At 44.2% G+C, this 19,078-nt stretch overlaps 1 protein-coding gene across 1 annotated transcript in view; it reads right to left on the bottom strand.

Annotated features, from left to right (window-relative positions):
- LOC117521013 (long-chain-fatty-acid--CoA ligase 1-like) overlaps nt 1–19,078 on the bottom strand; it is an 86,069-nt gene that overhangs the window by 43,863 nt on the left and 23,128 nt on the right. The window contains exons 3-4 of the mRNA XM_034182346.1: nt 16,136–16,250; nt 5,992–6,056 (exon numbers count right to left, since the gene is read on the bottom strand). Coding sequence (XP_034038237.1) covers nt 5,992–6,056; nt 16,136–16,250 — 180 coding nt within the window. The remainder of the gene's footprint in view (nt 1–5,991; nt 6,057–16,135; nt 16,251–19,078) is intronic.

The following is a 19,078-nucleotide window of genomic DNA, read 5'->3' as shown; positions in this document are numbered from 1 at the left end:
GGTGCAGACGAGAAGCGCCGTTTCAACTCCTTGAACGCGGCCTCGCACCGGTCCGACCAGGTGAAGGGAACTTTTGGAGAGGTCAGGGCTGTCAGGGGGCTAACTACCTGACTGTAGCCCTTGATGAACCTCCTGTAGAAATTAGCAAAGCCGAGGAACTGTTGCAGCTTCCTACGGCTTGTGGGTTGGGGCCAGTCTCTCACCGCCGCAACCTTGGCCGGGTCCGGGGCGACGGAGTTAGAGGAGATGATAAACCCCAGGAAGGACAAAGAAGTGCGGTGGAACTCACACTTCTCGCCCTTCACAAACAGACGGTTCTCCAACAACCGCTGTAGGACCTGACGTACATGCTTGACATGGGTCTCAGGATCCGGAGAAAAGATGAGTATATCGTCTAGATATACGAAGACGAACCGGTGCAGGAAGTCCCGCAAGACATCGTTTACCAACGCTTGGAAGGTCGCGGGAGCATTAGTGAGACCGAACGGCATGACCAGGTACTCAAAATGACCTAAGGGGGTGTTAAATGCCGTCTTCCATTCGTCTCCCTTCCGAATCCAAACCAAATGGTACGCGTTCCTAAGATCCAGCTTGGTGAAGATTCTGGCTCCATGCAAGGGGGTGAACACTGAATCCAACAAGGGCAACGGGTATCGGTTGCGAACCGTGATCTCATTCAACCCCCTGTAATCAATGCATGGACGAAGTCCGCCATCTTTTTTACCCACAAAAAAGAAACCAGCGCCCATCGGTGAGGTGGAATTCCGGATCAACCCGGCGGCTAATGAGTCCCGGATGTAGGTCTCCATTGATTCGCGTTCCGGCCGTGAGAGGTTGTACAGCCTACTGGACGGGAACTCACTGCCTGGAACCAAATCAATGTCACAATCGTACGGGCGGTGGGGAGGAAGCGTGAGAGCCAGATCCTTGCTGAACACGTCCGCAAGGTCATGGTACTCCGCTGGCACCGCCTTCAGATTGGGCGGGACTCGGACCTCCTCCTTAGCTTGGGAGCCGGGAGGAACCGAGGAACCGAGACACTCCCGATGGCAGGTTTCGCTCCACTGAACCACCACCCCGGACGGCCAATCAATCCGGGGATTGTGCTTAAGCATCCATGGAAATCCTAAAACCACACGGGAGGTGGCCTGAGTCACGAAGAACTCGATCACCTCCCGGTGGTTGCCTGACACCACCAGAGTTACTGGAGGTGTCTTGTGTGTGATTGGTGGGAGTAGGGAGCCATCTAGTGCTCGAACCTGCACAGGCGAGGTAAGAGCCACCAGAGGGAGCCCTATCTCCCTGGCCCATCTACTGTCTAGCAGATTCCCCTCAGAGCCCGTGTCCACCAGTGCTGGGGCCTTCAGGGTTGAATCCTCAAACAGGATCGTGACTGGGAGTCGTGTAGCAATGTGGGTATGTCCCACGTGAATGTTTTGGCCCACCCCTGGCCCAGTCTCTAAGGGCGGGCGTTTGGCGTTTGACCGCTCGGGGCAGTCTCTCACATGGTGCTCTATTGAACCACAAACAAGACACGCTCCGTGGGTCCATCTCCTTTGTGCATCTGGTGCCCTAAATGTTGCCCTACTCGTGTCCCTAGCTTCGTCAGTAGGGGGAGCTGTGACCCCACGGAGCGCAGGAACAGAGGAGCGTGGGGAGGGCGGAGCTCGATCGGACCCGGAAGGGAGAGGGACGACGCGTGCCTGGCCACGCCCTTCGCCTCGTTCCCGGCGGCGTTCTTCTAACCGGTTGTCGAGTCGTATGACTAGATCAATGAGCCCATCCAAATCCCGTGGTTCGTCCTTAGCCACCAGGTGTTCTTTTAGGACCAGAGACAGTCCGTTTACAAAGGCAGCGCGGAGGGCAGTGCTATTCCAGCCGGATCTCGCTGCCGCGATGCGGAAGGCGACTGCATAGGCAGCTGCGCTCCGACGCTCCTGTCGTATGGACAGTAGTGCGGTTGAAGCGGACTCTCCTCTGTTGGGATGATCGAACACCGTTCTGAGCTCCCGTACAAACCCATCGTATGTATGAAGGAGCCGTGAGCTCTGCTCCCAGAGCGCTGTAGCCCAAGCGCGTGCCTTCCCGCGAAGCAGATTTATCACATAAGCTACTTTGCTAGCATCAGTCGCGTACATTACGGGACGCTGTGCGAAGACGAGCGAACACTGCATCAGAAAATCCGCGCACGTCTCCACACAGCCTCCGTACGGTTCTGGAGGGCTTATGTATGCTTCTGGGGACGGAGGAAGGGACCGTTGAACGACCAGTGGAACGTTACTTTCACGCGCAGGGTCCTCGGGAGGGAGAGCCGCAGCGGCGCCCGGAGGGCGCGCCTCCACTTGTGCGGCGAGAGCCTCTACCCTGCGGTTTAGGAGAACGTGTTGCTCGGTCATTAAATCGATCCGAGAGGTGAAAGCGGTGAGGATCCGCTGCAACTCACCGATTACCCCTCCCGAAGCCTCCGCCGCGCCTTGGTCTTCCATTGGCCGTTCAACAGCCGGTTGACGCCCCTCGGGGTCCATGACGCTGGCCGAGATATCCTGTTGTGAAAGTGTAGGAACACGGACCCACAACAGGGGGCGCAATGAACGGACAATGGAGGAAGATAAATAACAAGGTTTACTATTGTGAAACAAGCACAATAAGTACAACAATCACAATTTGGGGTCGAATTTGCTGGTGTCGTGTGGGCAGGCTCGAAGGTAGGAGACACCCGTCTCAGTCGAACCGGAACCACCCCGATCTCCTCTGCCACCGAACCCTGGAAATACTGGAACCGCCAAGTCCCGAATTCCCAGGTGGCCACTGCCTCCGCTCGTCGGATCCGGTACTGCTGGCAGGAGAGAGCAACAACACACAGGTGTGATGCGACAGCACCCAGTAACGGAGAGGGGAGAAGCCGCCTCCACCTCTTGTCAATGCACAACAGGAAGGTGAGTACTTCTCCAAGCAATATAGCTTCTAGCAGTCAACAATCCTGAAAAGGTTTAACGAATGATTAGCTGGTTAATCAGAATAAGAATGCAGAGATACTACCTCAGTCTTAGGCGATATCTCGGCACTGAGGTGGAGACGCCGTCCTCCTGATATACCTTGGTGCCGAGTAGAAACAGCTGTGTCCAATAATGGGTGACAGCTGTCACCCTGGCTGCTCATCTCAGGTGGCGACGCCCTCTGGTGCCTGGAGCCCGCACTCCAGGCAGGGCGCCCTCTGGTGGTGGTGGGCCAGCAGTACCTCCTCTTCAGCGGCCCACACAACACTTATTCCAAAATGGAGTAAATTCATTTTTCCCCTAAAAATTCTACTCACAACACCCCATAATGACAACATGAAAAAAGTTTTAGTTTTTTATGTTTTTGCAAATTTATTAAAAACAAGAGCAATATGAGATTTCTGACATCTGCCAAGGGTTGACGCGGACTCATAATAACAGATATGTGATTAACATCGTGAACCAGACTTTACCTGGCTACAGATTCCACAACCCAATGCAATAATTGCATACTGATCCAGAATCGTCTGACTGATCAAGATGTTGCAATATGATATTGAATTCACAAGCTAAAACAAAATAGTGTCTTCCTGATCTTGATTTTACATCATGATGTTGTATCCGTGAAGTAGTTTTGACGTAATCTTTAAAAGTCTACAAAGTGAAATCTTGTTCCAGAATTAGGAGAGATGATGGTCTAATACAGGGGTGGCCAAGTTCGGTCCTCGAGAGCCACATTCCTGACACCCCTTACCAAAAAGTAGTATATGCAAGTATGTTTCAAGTATACTTATAGTTTACTTTTTATATACTTATCAGTACTATTTTTTGGTAAGGGACTCTTAGTTGTCTCCCTGCTCCAACACACATGAATCCAAAGAAAGGCTCATTAAAAGTCTGCTAACGAGTCTTTCATTGGATTCAGGTGTGTTGGAGCAGGGAGACAACTAAGAGTGTCAGGAATGTGGCTCTCGAGGACCGAACTTGGCCACCCCTGGTCTAGTGGTTAAAGCATTGAGCTTGAGACCAGAGGATCCCCGGTTCAAATTCCAGCCTGACCGGAAAATCACGAAGGGCCCTTGGGCAAGGTCTTAATCCCCTAGTTGCTACCGGTGTGTAGTGAGTACCTTGTATGGCAGCACCCTCACATCAGGGTGAATGTGAGGCATTATTTGTAAAGCGCTTTGAGCGTCTGATGCAGATGGAAAACTGCTATATAAATGCAGTCGATTTAGAATCCAGACCCAGATCACCTCCAAAATTTAATGGAGTCTTCCAAAGCCTAACACCAATATGTGTTGAAAATTCGGTGAAATTCCATTAAGTAGTTTTGACGTAATCCTCAAAATCCAAAAAAGTGAAGCGTACAAATTGAAATCCTGATCGAGAATCCGGATCCAAATCACCTCCAAAATTCAGTGGAGTCTTCCACGGCCTAATATCTATCTGTGTTGCATATCTTGTGAGAATCTGTGTAGTTTTGCCATAATCCTTAAAACCATATATAAAGTGAAATCTTGATCCAGAATCTGGATCTCTTGCAAAATTTAATGGAGTCTTCCATGCCCTAAAATCTATCTGTGGTGCAAAATTGGTGAGAATCCATGAGGTAGTTTTGATGTAATCCTTCAAAGCCTATATAAAGTGAAATCTTGATCCAGAATCTGGATCCAGATCACCTCCAAAATTCAGTACAGTCTTCCATGCCCTAAAATCTACCTGTGGTGCAAATCTGGTAAGAATGTGTGAAGTAGTTTTTTTTCTTTTCTTTTTTTTCACATAATCCTTCAAAGCCTAAAGTGAAATCTAGATCCTGACACACTCAACAGCACCAAGTGGTTGGACACAAATGCAGGATTCAATTTAACTGAGTTTAAGGTCGAGACAAGCGGGGTTTGGTACACAAAAAGTCAGTCCAAAAATAGCAACCGTAGCTGAAGCATTAGGCAGATACAGGATCCAAAAAACAGGCAGACAGGTCAATACAAAACAGGACAAGAATTCTCTGAGGACAAACGCTTGAATGATGCACAAGGCACAACAATCTCACAACTGAAAGAGGAAAAGAAGGTGACATATAGGATAATGAGGAAATACAAGACAGGTGTGTGAGGAAGGTTCAGGAAGGCGACGTGGCAAGCAGGAAGGGAGAAGAGGAGAGAAACGTTCAACAACAAGCACCCAACACCAAACAAGAGATATCCCTCCACAAAAACCCAAGCACAAAAAGTAACAGACAGAAAATAAACAACAACATACCATAAACATACCATAAACCACACAGCCCCAATCATGAAAGATCCAGAATCCGGATCTGGATCACCTGCAAAATTTAATGGAGTCTTGCATGGCCTAATGTTTATATGTGGTGAATTTTTTTTCAAAATCCATGCAGTAGTTTGACGTAATCCTCGTAACAGTCAGACAGACAAACAGACAGACAAATAAATAAATGTTGATGATTTTATTACATCCACCAAGGACATAATAAAAAGCTAAGAAATCACATGTACATAAGTATTCACAGCCTTTGCTCAATACTTTGTTGATTCACCTTTGGCAGCAATTACACTGCGTATGTAAAATAATTTTTTCATAGTGGAGTAATCATTTTCTCTGCAAGTTGGCTGATGAAAATGGCTCTAATCGCTTCCTGAATCATAGAGGAGCACTCCAACCGCAGCTGTTCCAACCGCAGCTGTTCATGCGCGCGCTGATCGAGCTGGAGAAAGCATTTGGAGCCATCTAAAAATGTGCCCTTTTGTCATGTTTACATTGTCATGGCTTGAAAAAACAGTTGGATGCTCTTTCCTTCTTGTGTGCAGCTGTAAAAGTATGTTTGTGATAGATTTAGCATCTCGTTATAATCGTTCAGATGAGCTGCGCTCTGATGCGGTGCGCTGTGTTTCCAGCTGGATGCCGCGCTTTGTGTGCTGTCTTTTCAAAACTATAAACATAGATTTTTACAAGTTGAGCTGCTAATGCAGGCGCTTACCTCACTATACGACAGCCATTCATATGGCTGTTTGTGTTTTCTGGAGCCCAGACAGGAACCATTATCTGCAAGATCAATGGACAAAAGACATAAAAGCACAAGTGAAACTAACAGAAAAAGAGACAGCTTTGGCTTTCTTTCACCCACCAGCTTTTCCCATTTTGCCAGTCTGACACACCACTACTCACTTCACTGAAATATTGCGTCTGCAACACTGCACCCAGTTAGTCAACATTTCACATATTCTCAAGAGAAATTTTGGTTTCTCGAAATGCAAAAGATGGAGAACCACACCCTACTTTTTCTTGGACATGCTCAAAACATCCATCCATCCATTTTCTTCCGCTTTATCCGGAGTCGGGTCTTGGGGGCAGCAGCTCAAGCAAAGCCGCCCAGATGCTCAAAACACCTCGTACATATTGTCAGGTCATATCAAGTCTGGGAGCATGGTCCTGCACTTAACCAAATCCACCACACTAAGAACCACTGTGCAGAACTTGTCTATCTGATTTGGCTGGTTGGGCTGTTCTACAGGACATCGTGAAAATTTATAGGGTTTTCAGTAATTACAGGGAATAAAGCAAAAAAAAAAAAAAAAAAAAAAAAGACTTTTTTTAATGGCTAAATCATAAGCTGTTCATCACCTACCATTTCATGGAAACCCTTTTGCTATCGCATCCTAGGATTTAAGGTAAAACATGGTTGGGACAGATAAAACAATCAGAATCAACATCTTTTAAAATGCAAAAGATTAAATATGAGCTGTGTTTCTCTTTCCTGTTCACAAAAGGATGAGGAGAAAGAGTCCGAGCGTAGCGTCACAGCCATATAATAATCACTTTTATTATATGGCTGCAACTAGAAAAACCAAGTCGGACATGAACGTACTCCATGAATACCTAAACAGCACTGGAAAAAAAAACACACAGATTGAACCGGACCATCTGTTAGCAAGTTCTTCATGGAGGTGAAGAATGTGAACAAGCCTAACACTGTCAGCAGCATATTCGGGTGACACTGTAAGTTTGCGTGTTTATATTATATATAATAGCCATCTAATAAATGAATTATTAACTTGTTTGCTCGCTCTGTACAGGGACATCAGACCCCTGTGTTTTTCACACGGTCCATACTGTCAACACCTCAGTCTAATATTTTCCCATAAAGACCTCTCGCTCGGTTAATATAGCGATGTACCTTTTGGCGCAATATTCACCTGAATGTTAAAAGCTACTCGTGAGTGCTGTACGTAGACTGAGGTTTTGCACTTTTTCACCTTCTTTAAATACCTATACATATAATATCAACCATATCCATCTATATAGTTCTAAAAAGCCCATTTTCTTTACTTTAATATGATACCCAGCTCATTTCTGTAAGATAAAATGGCACTTCCCTATATGGCTTACAGTACAACCATATACACAACCCTTAACTGGACCAAAAAGTGTCCAAAAGTTTTATGAATAGTTTTTTGTAATAAAAATGTAGTATCAGGGTCTAGATTAAGCACTAATATTACAACTACAAATCATTAGCTTTCATTTGAGACAAAAACTATGGTGAAAGGCGAAATATTGACTGAATGACGAACTACTGACTTGGATGCTATTTGCCTTGTGTTGAACACATTCACGGCACATATCATACAGAGTGAAATTTACTAAGAAAGATGCATTTTCCTTCTCTGTGATATGTCCAAAGCTATAATGTTCTGCAATGTTTTACTCACAGACAGTTCTAGAATGATTATTCATGTCATATTGACCACTGGTGGCCATCTTGAATATTTTAGATTTTCAACATTTTCAAGTCAAATGTTATTGCGTCATATTTCATTGTGTCTTAGAATTAAATCTTCTGTTATACACATTCCTTTCAACATATATAACTATGAGATACAATGTTCAAATTGTTTCAGACAACTTGAGCAGTTAAATCTAGTGGAAAGAAATGTCCACATTTTATCATATCAGAGTCTTATGGGTTTGACATGTTCATTCATAGTCAGTGTCACTGTCTGTGACATCAGCATAATCGGAATAATCACTTTCACCTCAAGTATCACTGTCATCCAGAGACACCCAGACAACCCAGAAGGCGTTATAGGCTTATGTGGCTGTGACTGGAGAAATTAAGCACAGTGCATGTTTTGCATTTTGTATCACCAGTTATGCAGCTTCATGATGAAGTGGTACAGAGGAGGATTTTCTCAAAAAGAAGAAAGTTCAGCTACAATTTTCCAGAAGGTACATCTCAGATCAGAGGAAAGCCTAGATTTGATGTTTTGGTGGAAGAAAATAAGGAAGATAAGTTTAGAATTTTTTATATTGAGAAGCCTGATTTACTTTTTGTTTATAAATGGCATAAAGAAATTAAAAAAATGTGAAATACGAAGGGGACGAACACTTTTGCAAGCCACTGTAAGGCAGTGACTGACCATCAGAGAGAAAACTGACCCACCTTTCGTCAAAAAAGTGACAGCTGCCAATCAAAATCGACTGTCACTAAGCCCCGCCCCCTCTATGACGTCACAGCCAATCAGAATCGATGACGTCACTATGTCCCGCCCCTAAGCCCCTCCCCTAGTCCCGCCTCCAAGCCCCGCCCCTTATGATGTCACAGCCAATCATGATCGATGACGGCACTATGCCCCGCCCCTAAGCCCCGCCCCTAGTCCCACCTCCGAGCCCCCGCCCCTTATGACGTCACATCCAATCAGAGTCGATGACGTCAGTATGTCCCGCCCCTAAGCCCCGCCCCTGGCTCCTCCCCTAGTTCCGCCCCTGGCTCTTCCCCTAGCCCCACCCCCCAAGCTCCTCCCCTAACCCCGGCCAAGCACCGCCTCCAAGCCATACCTCCCCTCCCACCCAGGGTCTAATATTTTAATGTCATTTTATTTCATGAATTAAAGAATGATTAAAAATACCTAGATCTTTTTAATGTATTAAAGAATTAACTAATTCTGAAATAATTAAACATAAATCAGTGTCTATTATTTAATGCCCCTTTAATATTTTTAATTCTTAAATTATTACGTTTCCTTTTCTGTTTTTTAATTCGTAAATTAAAGAAGGGAAACAAATAGCCGTCTCTCGGCTGTAAGTCTTTGCAGCAAGACGGTCAAATACCCACGCATAGAGCCGCTCGTGGAAACATGACCCCACGGCTGTAAAACCTGTTGCAGACGCTAACTGTGTCTGTGTGAGTGCGTGTGTGTGTGTGTGTGTGTGTGTGTGTGCGTGCGTGCGTGCGTGTGTGTGTGTGGCGGGACACCCGCTGAGCGGAGATGCTGCCCCGAGCCCGAACAATCAACAATGCTCCTTATCACTTACGCCAAACGGTGTTTTTAGAGCAAAAGGTAAGGAATTACGCCCCGCGGACGAAGAAGGGTTTAAAAATCCCCTTTCCGACGACAGAGTGACATACAGCATTCACCATGGCGAGACGAACTCCGATCCTCCGCTACATCTGCGAGACCCCGGTTAACATCACCATGACAACAGAAGGCTCGCTCGCTCCAAAAAAAAGCGAGAATGTACGTCAGCTGTCTGAGCCAGCCGATACCGGAGGAAGATCTGACGTACAGCCTGGAGGGGCACGAACGTTTAACTTACACGTTCGACCCGTATTATGCCCAAGTAAGTTTCTTCACGCTGCCCGAGGGTGAGACCGCCACTCGAGGAACCCCACGGGTGGCGCTTACTTCCGCCGATTGGGGTGTCTTCTCCGCGGCGGCGGGCTCGATGATTCGCGACACGGTCAACCCTGAACCTCCAGGAGATCGGACGCCGGAAAAGAAGAAAACACGCTTCCAACTCACCTGGCTCAGCACCCAGGGGCCGCGCTATAGGGTGATATTCCAGCGTGGACCTCCTGACACTGTCTCTGAGGGTGAAATTAAGTTGGAGCGGGTTAGTGCCAGTGGCCACGTCAGAAGCGTCACAGCTGCGGCTGAGAGCTGGCATAAGATGTTCAACACCTGCAACGACAGGATTACGGGCCTCTTTACAAGGTGCCTGGCCTGGAGGGACGTTATCGAAGTCCGAAAAAACTTGGCCCCTCTTTTTACTTAAAAAAATAAATAAAAAAATAAAAAAAATTAAAAAACTCTGACGTAGCTCCTCCCCGCGTGCACAGGGATTTCTATAAAAACCAGGGGACTACATCTCATTCAAGCATCGGACGACGAACCAGCATGAGCTCCTCAACCTCTCCCATTGCAGCGGCCGATGACATCGCTTGTGACTGCGCGCTCGACTGTGGAAGAGACCAGCCCTCCCTGAGCCAGGCTTCACGGACCCGCGGCGGGTACGAGAGCCCGTGGGGAGTTCAGCTCGAGGCGGTCTGGGGCGAGATCCATCCTTCTCACGCGCTTTCCAGCCCGGGAGGCGTGGGGTCTCTTCCCGCTGTCACGGAGTCCGCGAGTCCGCGGGAGGTACAAGAACTCGAACCGGCTGAGAAATACGCCACATCTTTCGCATCTGACCGGCCTGACGGGTTCCTGTCAGAGGAATTCCTGAAAATGGTGAAAGTCGGCGTGGCACACTTACTTTTGGCTGTGATCAAAAGTTACAGACAAAAACTCTGTTACGGGTGTGAGATCGATCACCCCAGCCAGCGCCAGCACGAATGCCTGGACCCGTTAAATGAATATTTCTTTACCGGACATTTTGAGAGATTAATGGTGAGACTCTGGAGACCGACCTTCATCCCGGCTGTGGTAAAGCTCCTAGCCCAGCGCTTCCTCAACCCATCGGCTGCGAGGGTTCAGGGGGTGGTAGAAAACATCCTCACTGAGCTGAAATACACTGATAATTTTGAAGCAAAGATCAACGAACTGTACACATGTTTCGGTGAAGACGCAAATCTCGACCTGGAGGGGATGGTAGCCGTCTATAACCCAGACGACTGAAGAAAAACCTGCTTTTTTTGTTTGTTTTTTTAAATATCATTATATTGTTTTACAGTCATGGGTAATTGTGTGATGATTCTCTTTCAAAGCTTGCGGGAAGTTTATATTATACGTGGACTCTCGTATAAGCTGGAGCGGGTAGTCATTCGCAGGCTGGAGATCCCAGACGCCCCGCCTTCATGCGCTTTGGAGAGGGTCTTCGACGTTATCAGACGTCGACCCGGCCCCGGAGTCTGGACAGATCATATCTACAGAGCGGCTCTCCATTCATCTGAAAAATCTCTGTACAACGTATTACTGAAAATCTCTGTTTTGACCACTGATGATTTTACACGGTGTAATACGATGCATCTGCTTACATTATACACTCTGTTTGTGGATGTGATAGCGTGCCGGGTGAAACAGATGGGGGGTGTCCAGAGGGGAGATTGTTCCTACACTTTTACAGCTGAATACTGAAATAAACCGTAAATGCGGGGGAGATGTATTACTGAGAGTTTTCCAGTTTTGTACGTGAACGTATGCTTTTTTCCTTCATGTATGTTGTGTTTAATAAACATGAACGTATACTTTTTTCTTCAGGTAACTGGACCAAATACCTTTTTTCTTAATGTTTTCCTTCATGTATGCTGTGTTTAATAAACATGAACGTATACTTTTTTCTTCAGGTAACTGGACCAAATACCTTTTTTCTTAATGTTTTCCTTCATGTATGTTGTGTTTAATAAACATGAACGTATACGTTTTTCTTCATGTAAGTGGACCAAATACCTTTTTTCTTAATGTTTTCCTTCATGTATGTTGTGTTTAATAAACATGAACGTATACTTTTTTCTTCAGGTAACTGGACCAAATACCTTTTTTCTTAATGTTTTCCTTCATGTATGCTGTGTTTAATAAACATGAACGTATACTTTTTTCTTCAGGTAACTGGACCAAATACCTTTTTTCTTAATGTTTTCCTTCATGTATGTTGTGTTTAATAAACATGAACGTATACTTTTTTTCTTCATGTAAGTGGACCAAATACCTTTTTTCTTAATGTTTTCCTTCATGTATGTTGTGTTTAATAAACATGAACGTATACTTTTTTCTTCATGTAAGTGGACCAAATACTTTTTTTCTTAATGTTTTCCTTCATGTATGCTGTGTTTAATAAACATGAACATATACTTTTTTCTTCATGTAACTGGACCAAATACTTTTTTCTTAATGTTTTCCTTCATGTATGTAGTGTTTAATAAACATGAACGTATACTTTTTTCTTCATCTAACTGGACCAAATACCTTTTTTCTTAATGTTTTCCTTCACATTTGCTGTGTTTAATAAACATGAACGTATACTTTTTTCTTCATGTAACTGGACCAAATACCTTTTTTCTTAATGTTTTCCTTCACGTTTGCTGTGTTTAATAAACATGAACGTATACTTTTTTCTTCATGTAACTGGACCAAATACCTTTTTTCTTAATGTTTTCCTTCACGTTTGCTGTGTTTAATAAACATGAACGTATACTTTTTTCTTCATGTAAGTGGACCAAATACCTTTTTTCTTAATGTTTTCCTTCATGTATGCTGTGTTTAATAAACATCAACGTATACTTTTTTTCTTCATGTAAGTGGACCAAATACCTTTTTTCTTAATGTTTTCCTTCATGTATGTTGTGTTTAATAAACATGAACGTATACTTTTTTCTTCATGTAAGTGGACCAAATACTTTTTTCTTAATGTTTTCCTTCACGTTTGCTGTGTTTAATAAACATGAACAATTGCTTTTTTCTCTGTGTGTGACTTTAATGAATGTAATAAAGCACATATTCTAAACCTTATACGGCCTGTGTTCTTTCCTATAATGTTGAAAAGGGTAAATTGTTTTTCAAACGAGGTTTTTTGTGAAAAACACTTACTGGCACCTTTTGCTCTATAAATACCATCTGGCCTGACACCCAGCCACCCTGCCGGGAGTGACGGAGAAGAAACTTTGTTTTTTTCCGCCTTCATCACCTCGGGGCGGCATCTCCGATCAGCGGGTGTCCCGCAGTCCCTGATCGACTGGGTAATATCTTAAAATAAACTGCATCTGGCGTGAGTGATAAGGAGCTTTGTTGATTGTTCGGGCTCGGGGCAGCATCTCTGCTCAGCGGGTGTCCCGCCACACACGCACGCACACACACGCACACACACAGACACAGTTAGCATCTGCAACAGGTATTAGAGCCGTGGGGTCATGTTTCCGCGAGCGGCTCTATGCGTGGGTATTTGACCGTCTTGCTGCAAAGACTTACAGCCGAGAGAGACGGCTATTTGTTTCCCTTCTTTAATTTACGAATTAAAAAACAGAAAAGGAAACGTAATAATTTAAGAATTAAAAATATTAAAGGGGCATTAAATAATAGACACTGATTTATGTTTAATTATTTCAGAATTAGTTAATTCTTTAATACATTAAAAAGATCTAGGTATTTTTAATCATTCAATTCATGAAATAAAATGACATTAAAATATTAGACCCTGGGTGGGAGGGGAGGTATAGCTTGGAGGCGGTGCTTGGCCGGGGTTAGGGGAGGAGCTTGGGGGGTGGGGCTAGGGGAGGAGCCAGGGGCGGAACTAGGGGAGGAGCTGGGGGCGGGGCCTAGGGGCGGGACATACTGACATCATCGACTCTGATTGGATGTGACGTCATAAGGGGCGGGGGCTCGGAGGTGGGACTAGGGGCGGGCTTAGGGGCGGGGCATAGTGACGTCATCGATTATGATTGGCTGCGATGTCATAGAGGGGGCGGGGCTTGGAGGCGGGACTAGGGAGGGGGTTAGGGGCGGGACATAGTGACATCATCGATTCTGATTGGCTGTGACGTCATAGAGGGGGCGGGGCTTAGTGACGTAGTCGATTTTGATTGGCAGCTGTCACTTTTTTGACGAAAGGTGGGTCAGTTTTCTCTCTACCATCTTTTCGACTAGGTCTCTGTGGAGAATTCATTTATATGAAAATATTGTAGATAAGTTATGATTAATGTATCACTCTCAAATTTTCAAGATCTTAAGGAAGGGGTTAATACGTATGTTTTTCAAGTCCTCCCTTGTCTTTTCCTTACACACTCTACTTTATTCTTTTTCCCCTGAGGCCACTCTTCTTAGTTTCTTTTTTCTTAGTTCCCACGGCACTCATCATTTTGATTACACTCCAAATTTTTCTGATTTATTCTCTTTATGCAGGGAACAGCTTTCTGGTCTCCCTTACCTCTGTGTCTTCCATCCTGGTGTCACGAGACGTCGTGTCGGTAAGTGTTAGCCTACACAGCTAACCAGAGTAGCTATGTTCTCTCACCTACTAAACCACCTCAACATGTTTGTGCTCCGGGTCATAAACAAACTGCAACACATGTCCACTTTCCACTGCATCGTCACTTTTTCTTTGTATTTTCACTTTGTTTGCATGCAGTGTGTCCAAAAACCAGAGAAAATGCCATGTTTTTTCCCCTGTGAGTAGAGAAATTACATCATATGCAACATATTTTACCCCTTTAGCGCCCGCCCTCAAGCAAGACTGCAATGCCCAATACCTTCTGTGTTCTCCCAGTGAGTTTTTCTTATCCTTGGATTGTAGTGGCTCTGGCATGTTGGGACTGTGCATTATGTTCACATTTCACTCCAGACTCTTATTCCGTTGCTAGTGTCCCAGTTTCAGTTCATTGTCCACGAGCTTTAGTACATCACCATTTGTTATTATCGTCAATATTAAGGTCTGAGTTGGACTCTGGTGATGGACTGCCACTGCCGTTTGATTACCCACATTCCACCTGTAGATTATGCTTTTGTGTGTTTTGTTGTTTCAGCTCTGAAGGTGTGAAGAAAAGCTTTGTTTCTCACCTTAGTGCTACACTGTGTCACCTCACATCAGGGATCTTTGGTGTCTTCTGTCTGCTGGTGTGCTTGGTTGAGGCAGAAGGCCTCATTTATACCGGGGATTAAGATTTTAACATGCTTCCATTTAAATTTGGTATTTATTTGCATCCAGTAACCTCACTGAAATCTGATTGTGATGTGTTCACTCTGCCCTCACTGTTCAGATGATGATGACAGGGATGCAAGAACTCAGCACAGATTGATGGGAGAGGAGGGGGACCTTCACAAAACGACGTATGAGCCATCAAAACTTTGATTTTATTCACGGGAGACTGCAGTCAGTGTTATCTACAAGAAAAATACACTTGCTCAGCACACTGTCCCCCTTGCACAGTCTGGATATTGAAGGTGGTGACAGGTGCCGCGCTGACTGGTTGAGTTTGTTACGCACACAACATGCCCATGAGTAATGAGGATGCTCAATCAAGCCCCTATGTGTCCATAACCCTGGTTTTTGCTGAGATTTCACAGTCTGTAAATGTGTTGGTAGACAGGCGCCAAACAGACACGTACGAAGTGCCATAGATCATTCTCCATAGACTGCCTGAGCTTTGTAATACGTTAATCAACAGGGCTGAATCCCCAGTGGTTTCTTCTTTTCCATGGATGAGGATCCAAGCGGCTTCCATCCATCTCCTTCATAATGCTTGCTGTCCTCTGATGGAAGGCAGCAAAGTTACTCCCACATACAGCAGAAACAAGGGTTCTTACAGTGGATTTTACAGTGGCTAGAATGCTAAGCCCACCCCCCCACCCCCCAGAAAGTAATTATCTGCAGGCTGGAGTATTACCTACACCTAAATATGAAGTTTACCGTCATGGCCCAGGTGCATAATGCACCTCACTATAAATGATTAAATCTGCTTCTTTCCATACAAATTTGCCTTCATTTCTTTACAAAAATACTTGTTTATTGGCAGCAGAAAATATAATATCTATATGTGGCATTACAGTGTGATGTAAACAGAAAAGGTGGCAATATACTGTATACTACAAACCTCAAATAATTGAGGTTTACGGCATTTAATAAACTATTTTAAGCAAAGTGATGGACTGGATTTGTGGATCAACCAGACTGTCTGTAATTGTATGACTCTTACTAAGCAGAACCAGCTGTTTTTAACTGTTTTTTTTTTTGTTTTTTTTAACTGTAATGTACTGCAGTCCCTGTGTGAAGTTCAGACCACATGCATGAAGTACAAACTGCACATATGACTGGTCACTAATAATGATAACAGGGATAATAAGAGTAATAAAGGGCTCTTGAGCAATTCAACAAGTATGAGTATAAATATACTCTTGATCATAATGTTAATGACTTACTGGAGACTCTGGCCCCTCTGAGGAAGAACTCATATAGTGTTCTGGCATCTTCATAGATGAGAGTCATGTGACCATCTCCTTCCAGCAGTACTGACCGGCGTGCCAGCTCTCCTCCCTGATTAAAAAGAAGTAGATATAGTAAGTCCTGTAGTCTGAGGTCTGATTGTCTGACTGATTAACAGCAGACAGAATGAGTTCATTAATGAAATCACCTGGTGGAGTTAGTGGTTACAAAGAAACCTGCACCCTCTTTATAGGGGAGGTGATGGCCGAGTGGATGGGTATCGAGAACCGGTTCTTTTCGCGAATTGTTAAGAAATGATTCGATCCACCGACATCAATAGCCTTTTTGCTTAATGACTCCCTTATCGGTCCTTCAGAGCGGGAATTGTTTTTGAGGGTGTTTTATCAGGAAAATGATCATTTCTTTACATTGATTGCAGACCCTGCAGTGGGTCTGTAATCAGCTGCTTCTGCAGCGGCTGTTCTTGAAGCAAAGAAGCCGTGCTCCGACTCACTGCTTTGTTGGTTCATTGCTTCACTGCTTTTCAGAAGCGACAAGTCCGCTTCTTAACCCCTCTCAAAGCCATTAAAAAATGTCAATCGTGAGTCACTTTTGTGCAGATTAAAGTCACTAACTGGGACTCTTGTCTTGTTGCAGGAAGAAACAAGACTCGTCCTCCGTTCCATTCGTACAGTTCCAAACACTGCACCGCTCTCTGCTGAGTCAAGTTAGAGTCTGCCCAGAATTAGTAACTTCAAAAAGAATCACCGTTTTAAATCAAATGACACCTCTTTCCAAACGCTGTAATCCAGACAACAAAGTACAACAAACTAAAATGTTTTTTTTCCTCCCAAAATGAAACGTCCTGCGTTCTTTATGAATAACACTGATGTTGACTTGCAGCACAGCCGGCTGCAAGAGCTCAGCTCAGAGGTATGGAGTTAAATTTGTGCCATTCGTGTCTGAAAGGAAATGCTTTTGAGAAAAAAACTACAGATTTCCAGAGATCAAGGATCCTGTGAACAATTTCATATTTATTTACTTTACTTTAAGACTCAATAAAATGTTACTGACATAGAAAACCTGTAAAGCCTACTTTTAGTACACAGAAAATTCACAGGAGGTATTTGGGAATCATTAAGGAATCGGATCGATAAGCAGAATCGATAAAATCTTATCAATACCATCCCTTATTATTTATGTTAAAATGTGTTAGTTATGGCAAAGATGTTTAAAAACACACAGATGTTTAAAAAATGATGTTTAAAATATGACAAAAGATAAAAATAGAAGAATAGAAAGTTCTTTAAAAACATGTATAAATGTTTACAAAGGCTATAAAATGTGTAAATGCATAGACATTTCCTTAAAAATGCAAATACTATTAAAATGTGTTTAAGATGTGAAAAAGATTATGTATTATGTATGTGTGTTATGGGGGGGGGCAGCTATTCATCTGTTCTTTGAGGGGGGTCACTCTCCCACACTTTGAAAACCCCTGGTCTAGTGGTTAAAGTGTCGGGTTTGAGACCACCAGAGTATCCTCGGTTCAAATCCCAGCCTGACCGGAAAAATCACTAAGAGCTCTTGGGCAAGGTCCTTAATCCTCTAGTTGCTCTTGGTGTGTAGTGAGCACCTTGTAAGGCAGCAGTCTGACATCGGGGTGAATGTGAGGCATTATTTGTAAAGCGCTTTGAGCAGTCCATTTCCCTCTTTGCCCTTGCTGGCGTCAGGTTGACACCTGTGGCAAAACCTCATTCCCCAACAACTAATACGACTTTCTGACCACAGGGCCAGTGCTAACCACTGATCCACTGTGATGCCCAGTCATATATGTACAGTAATTTGAAGAAAAAAAAAAAAAAAAAAAAAAAAAAAAAAAAAACTTAGTTGACTTTGGGTGGTCCCTCAAAGCTCTCAGCATGTACAGTGCATCTGGAGAGTATACACAATGCTTATGCTTTTCCACATTTTGTTATGTTACAGCCTTATTCCTAAAAAGATAAAAAAAAAATAAAAAAAAAATCCTCAAAATTCTACACACAATACCCCATAATGACAATGTGAATTTTTTTTTTTTTTTAGATTTTTGCAAATTTATAACAAAAACTAAGAAATCACATGTACATATGTATTCACAGCCTTTGCCACAAAGCACAAAATTGAGCTCAGGTGCATCCTGTTTCCACTGATGATCCTTGAGATGTTTCTACAGCTTAATTGGAGTCCACCGGGGTTCTGCTGGTTGGACATGATTTGGAAAGGCACACACCTCTCTACATATAAGGTCCCACAGTTGACAGTCCATGTCAGAGCACAAATCAAGCATGAAGTCAAAGGAATTGTCTGTAGACCTCTGAGACAGGATTGTCTCGAGTCACAAATCTGGGGAAGGGTACAGAAACATTTCTGCTGCTTTGAAGGTCCCAATGAGCACAGGGGTCTCCATCATCCATAAATATAAGAAGTTCAGATCCACCATGTGTAATAAAAATGTTATTGTGCTGTTTTGCACCTGTCTTAAAGTAACCCTGAGAATGTATTTGTTATTTAATTTTGTTTTAGCACTCTGGGGTCAGTCTGAACTGGGAGCGAAGAGCTGGATGTACTTGTTACACTGATAGCACGACTTTGTTTTCGTAACCACTAACGACTGGGAGTGAAGCATGCTGGGATCATTCTGAACTGGGAGTGAAGAACTGCTTTTATTTGAAATAACTTTCAGATGCCTGTTGATTAAAGAAATTATGTGCGCCAGGGAGGTTGAGTTGGCCACTCACCCTCCCTTCGCGGACACACTAGAAAAGAGGGAGTAGAACCATGCTTCAACAGAGTCTGCTGCGGGTTAACGTACGAACGCCCAGCCGGTTGACAGGCGCACTCTGCTGAAGGTGTTGGCTCTCCACCTTAAAGGCGTCACGGTAAGAGAAAAATGCGCT

This window comes from Thalassophryne amazonica, chromosome 11 (genome assembly GCF_902500255.1).
Source record: "Thalassophryne amazonica chromosome 11, fThaAma1.1, whole genome shotgun sequence".
In the NCBI taxonomy this organism is placed as follows: Eukaryota; Metazoa; Chordata; class Actinopteri; order Batrachoidiformes; family Batrachoididae; genus Thalassophryne; species Thalassophryne amazonica.
Note: the sequence above shows the minus strand (reverse complement) of the source record. Positions and strands in the feature narration are given on the sequence as shown.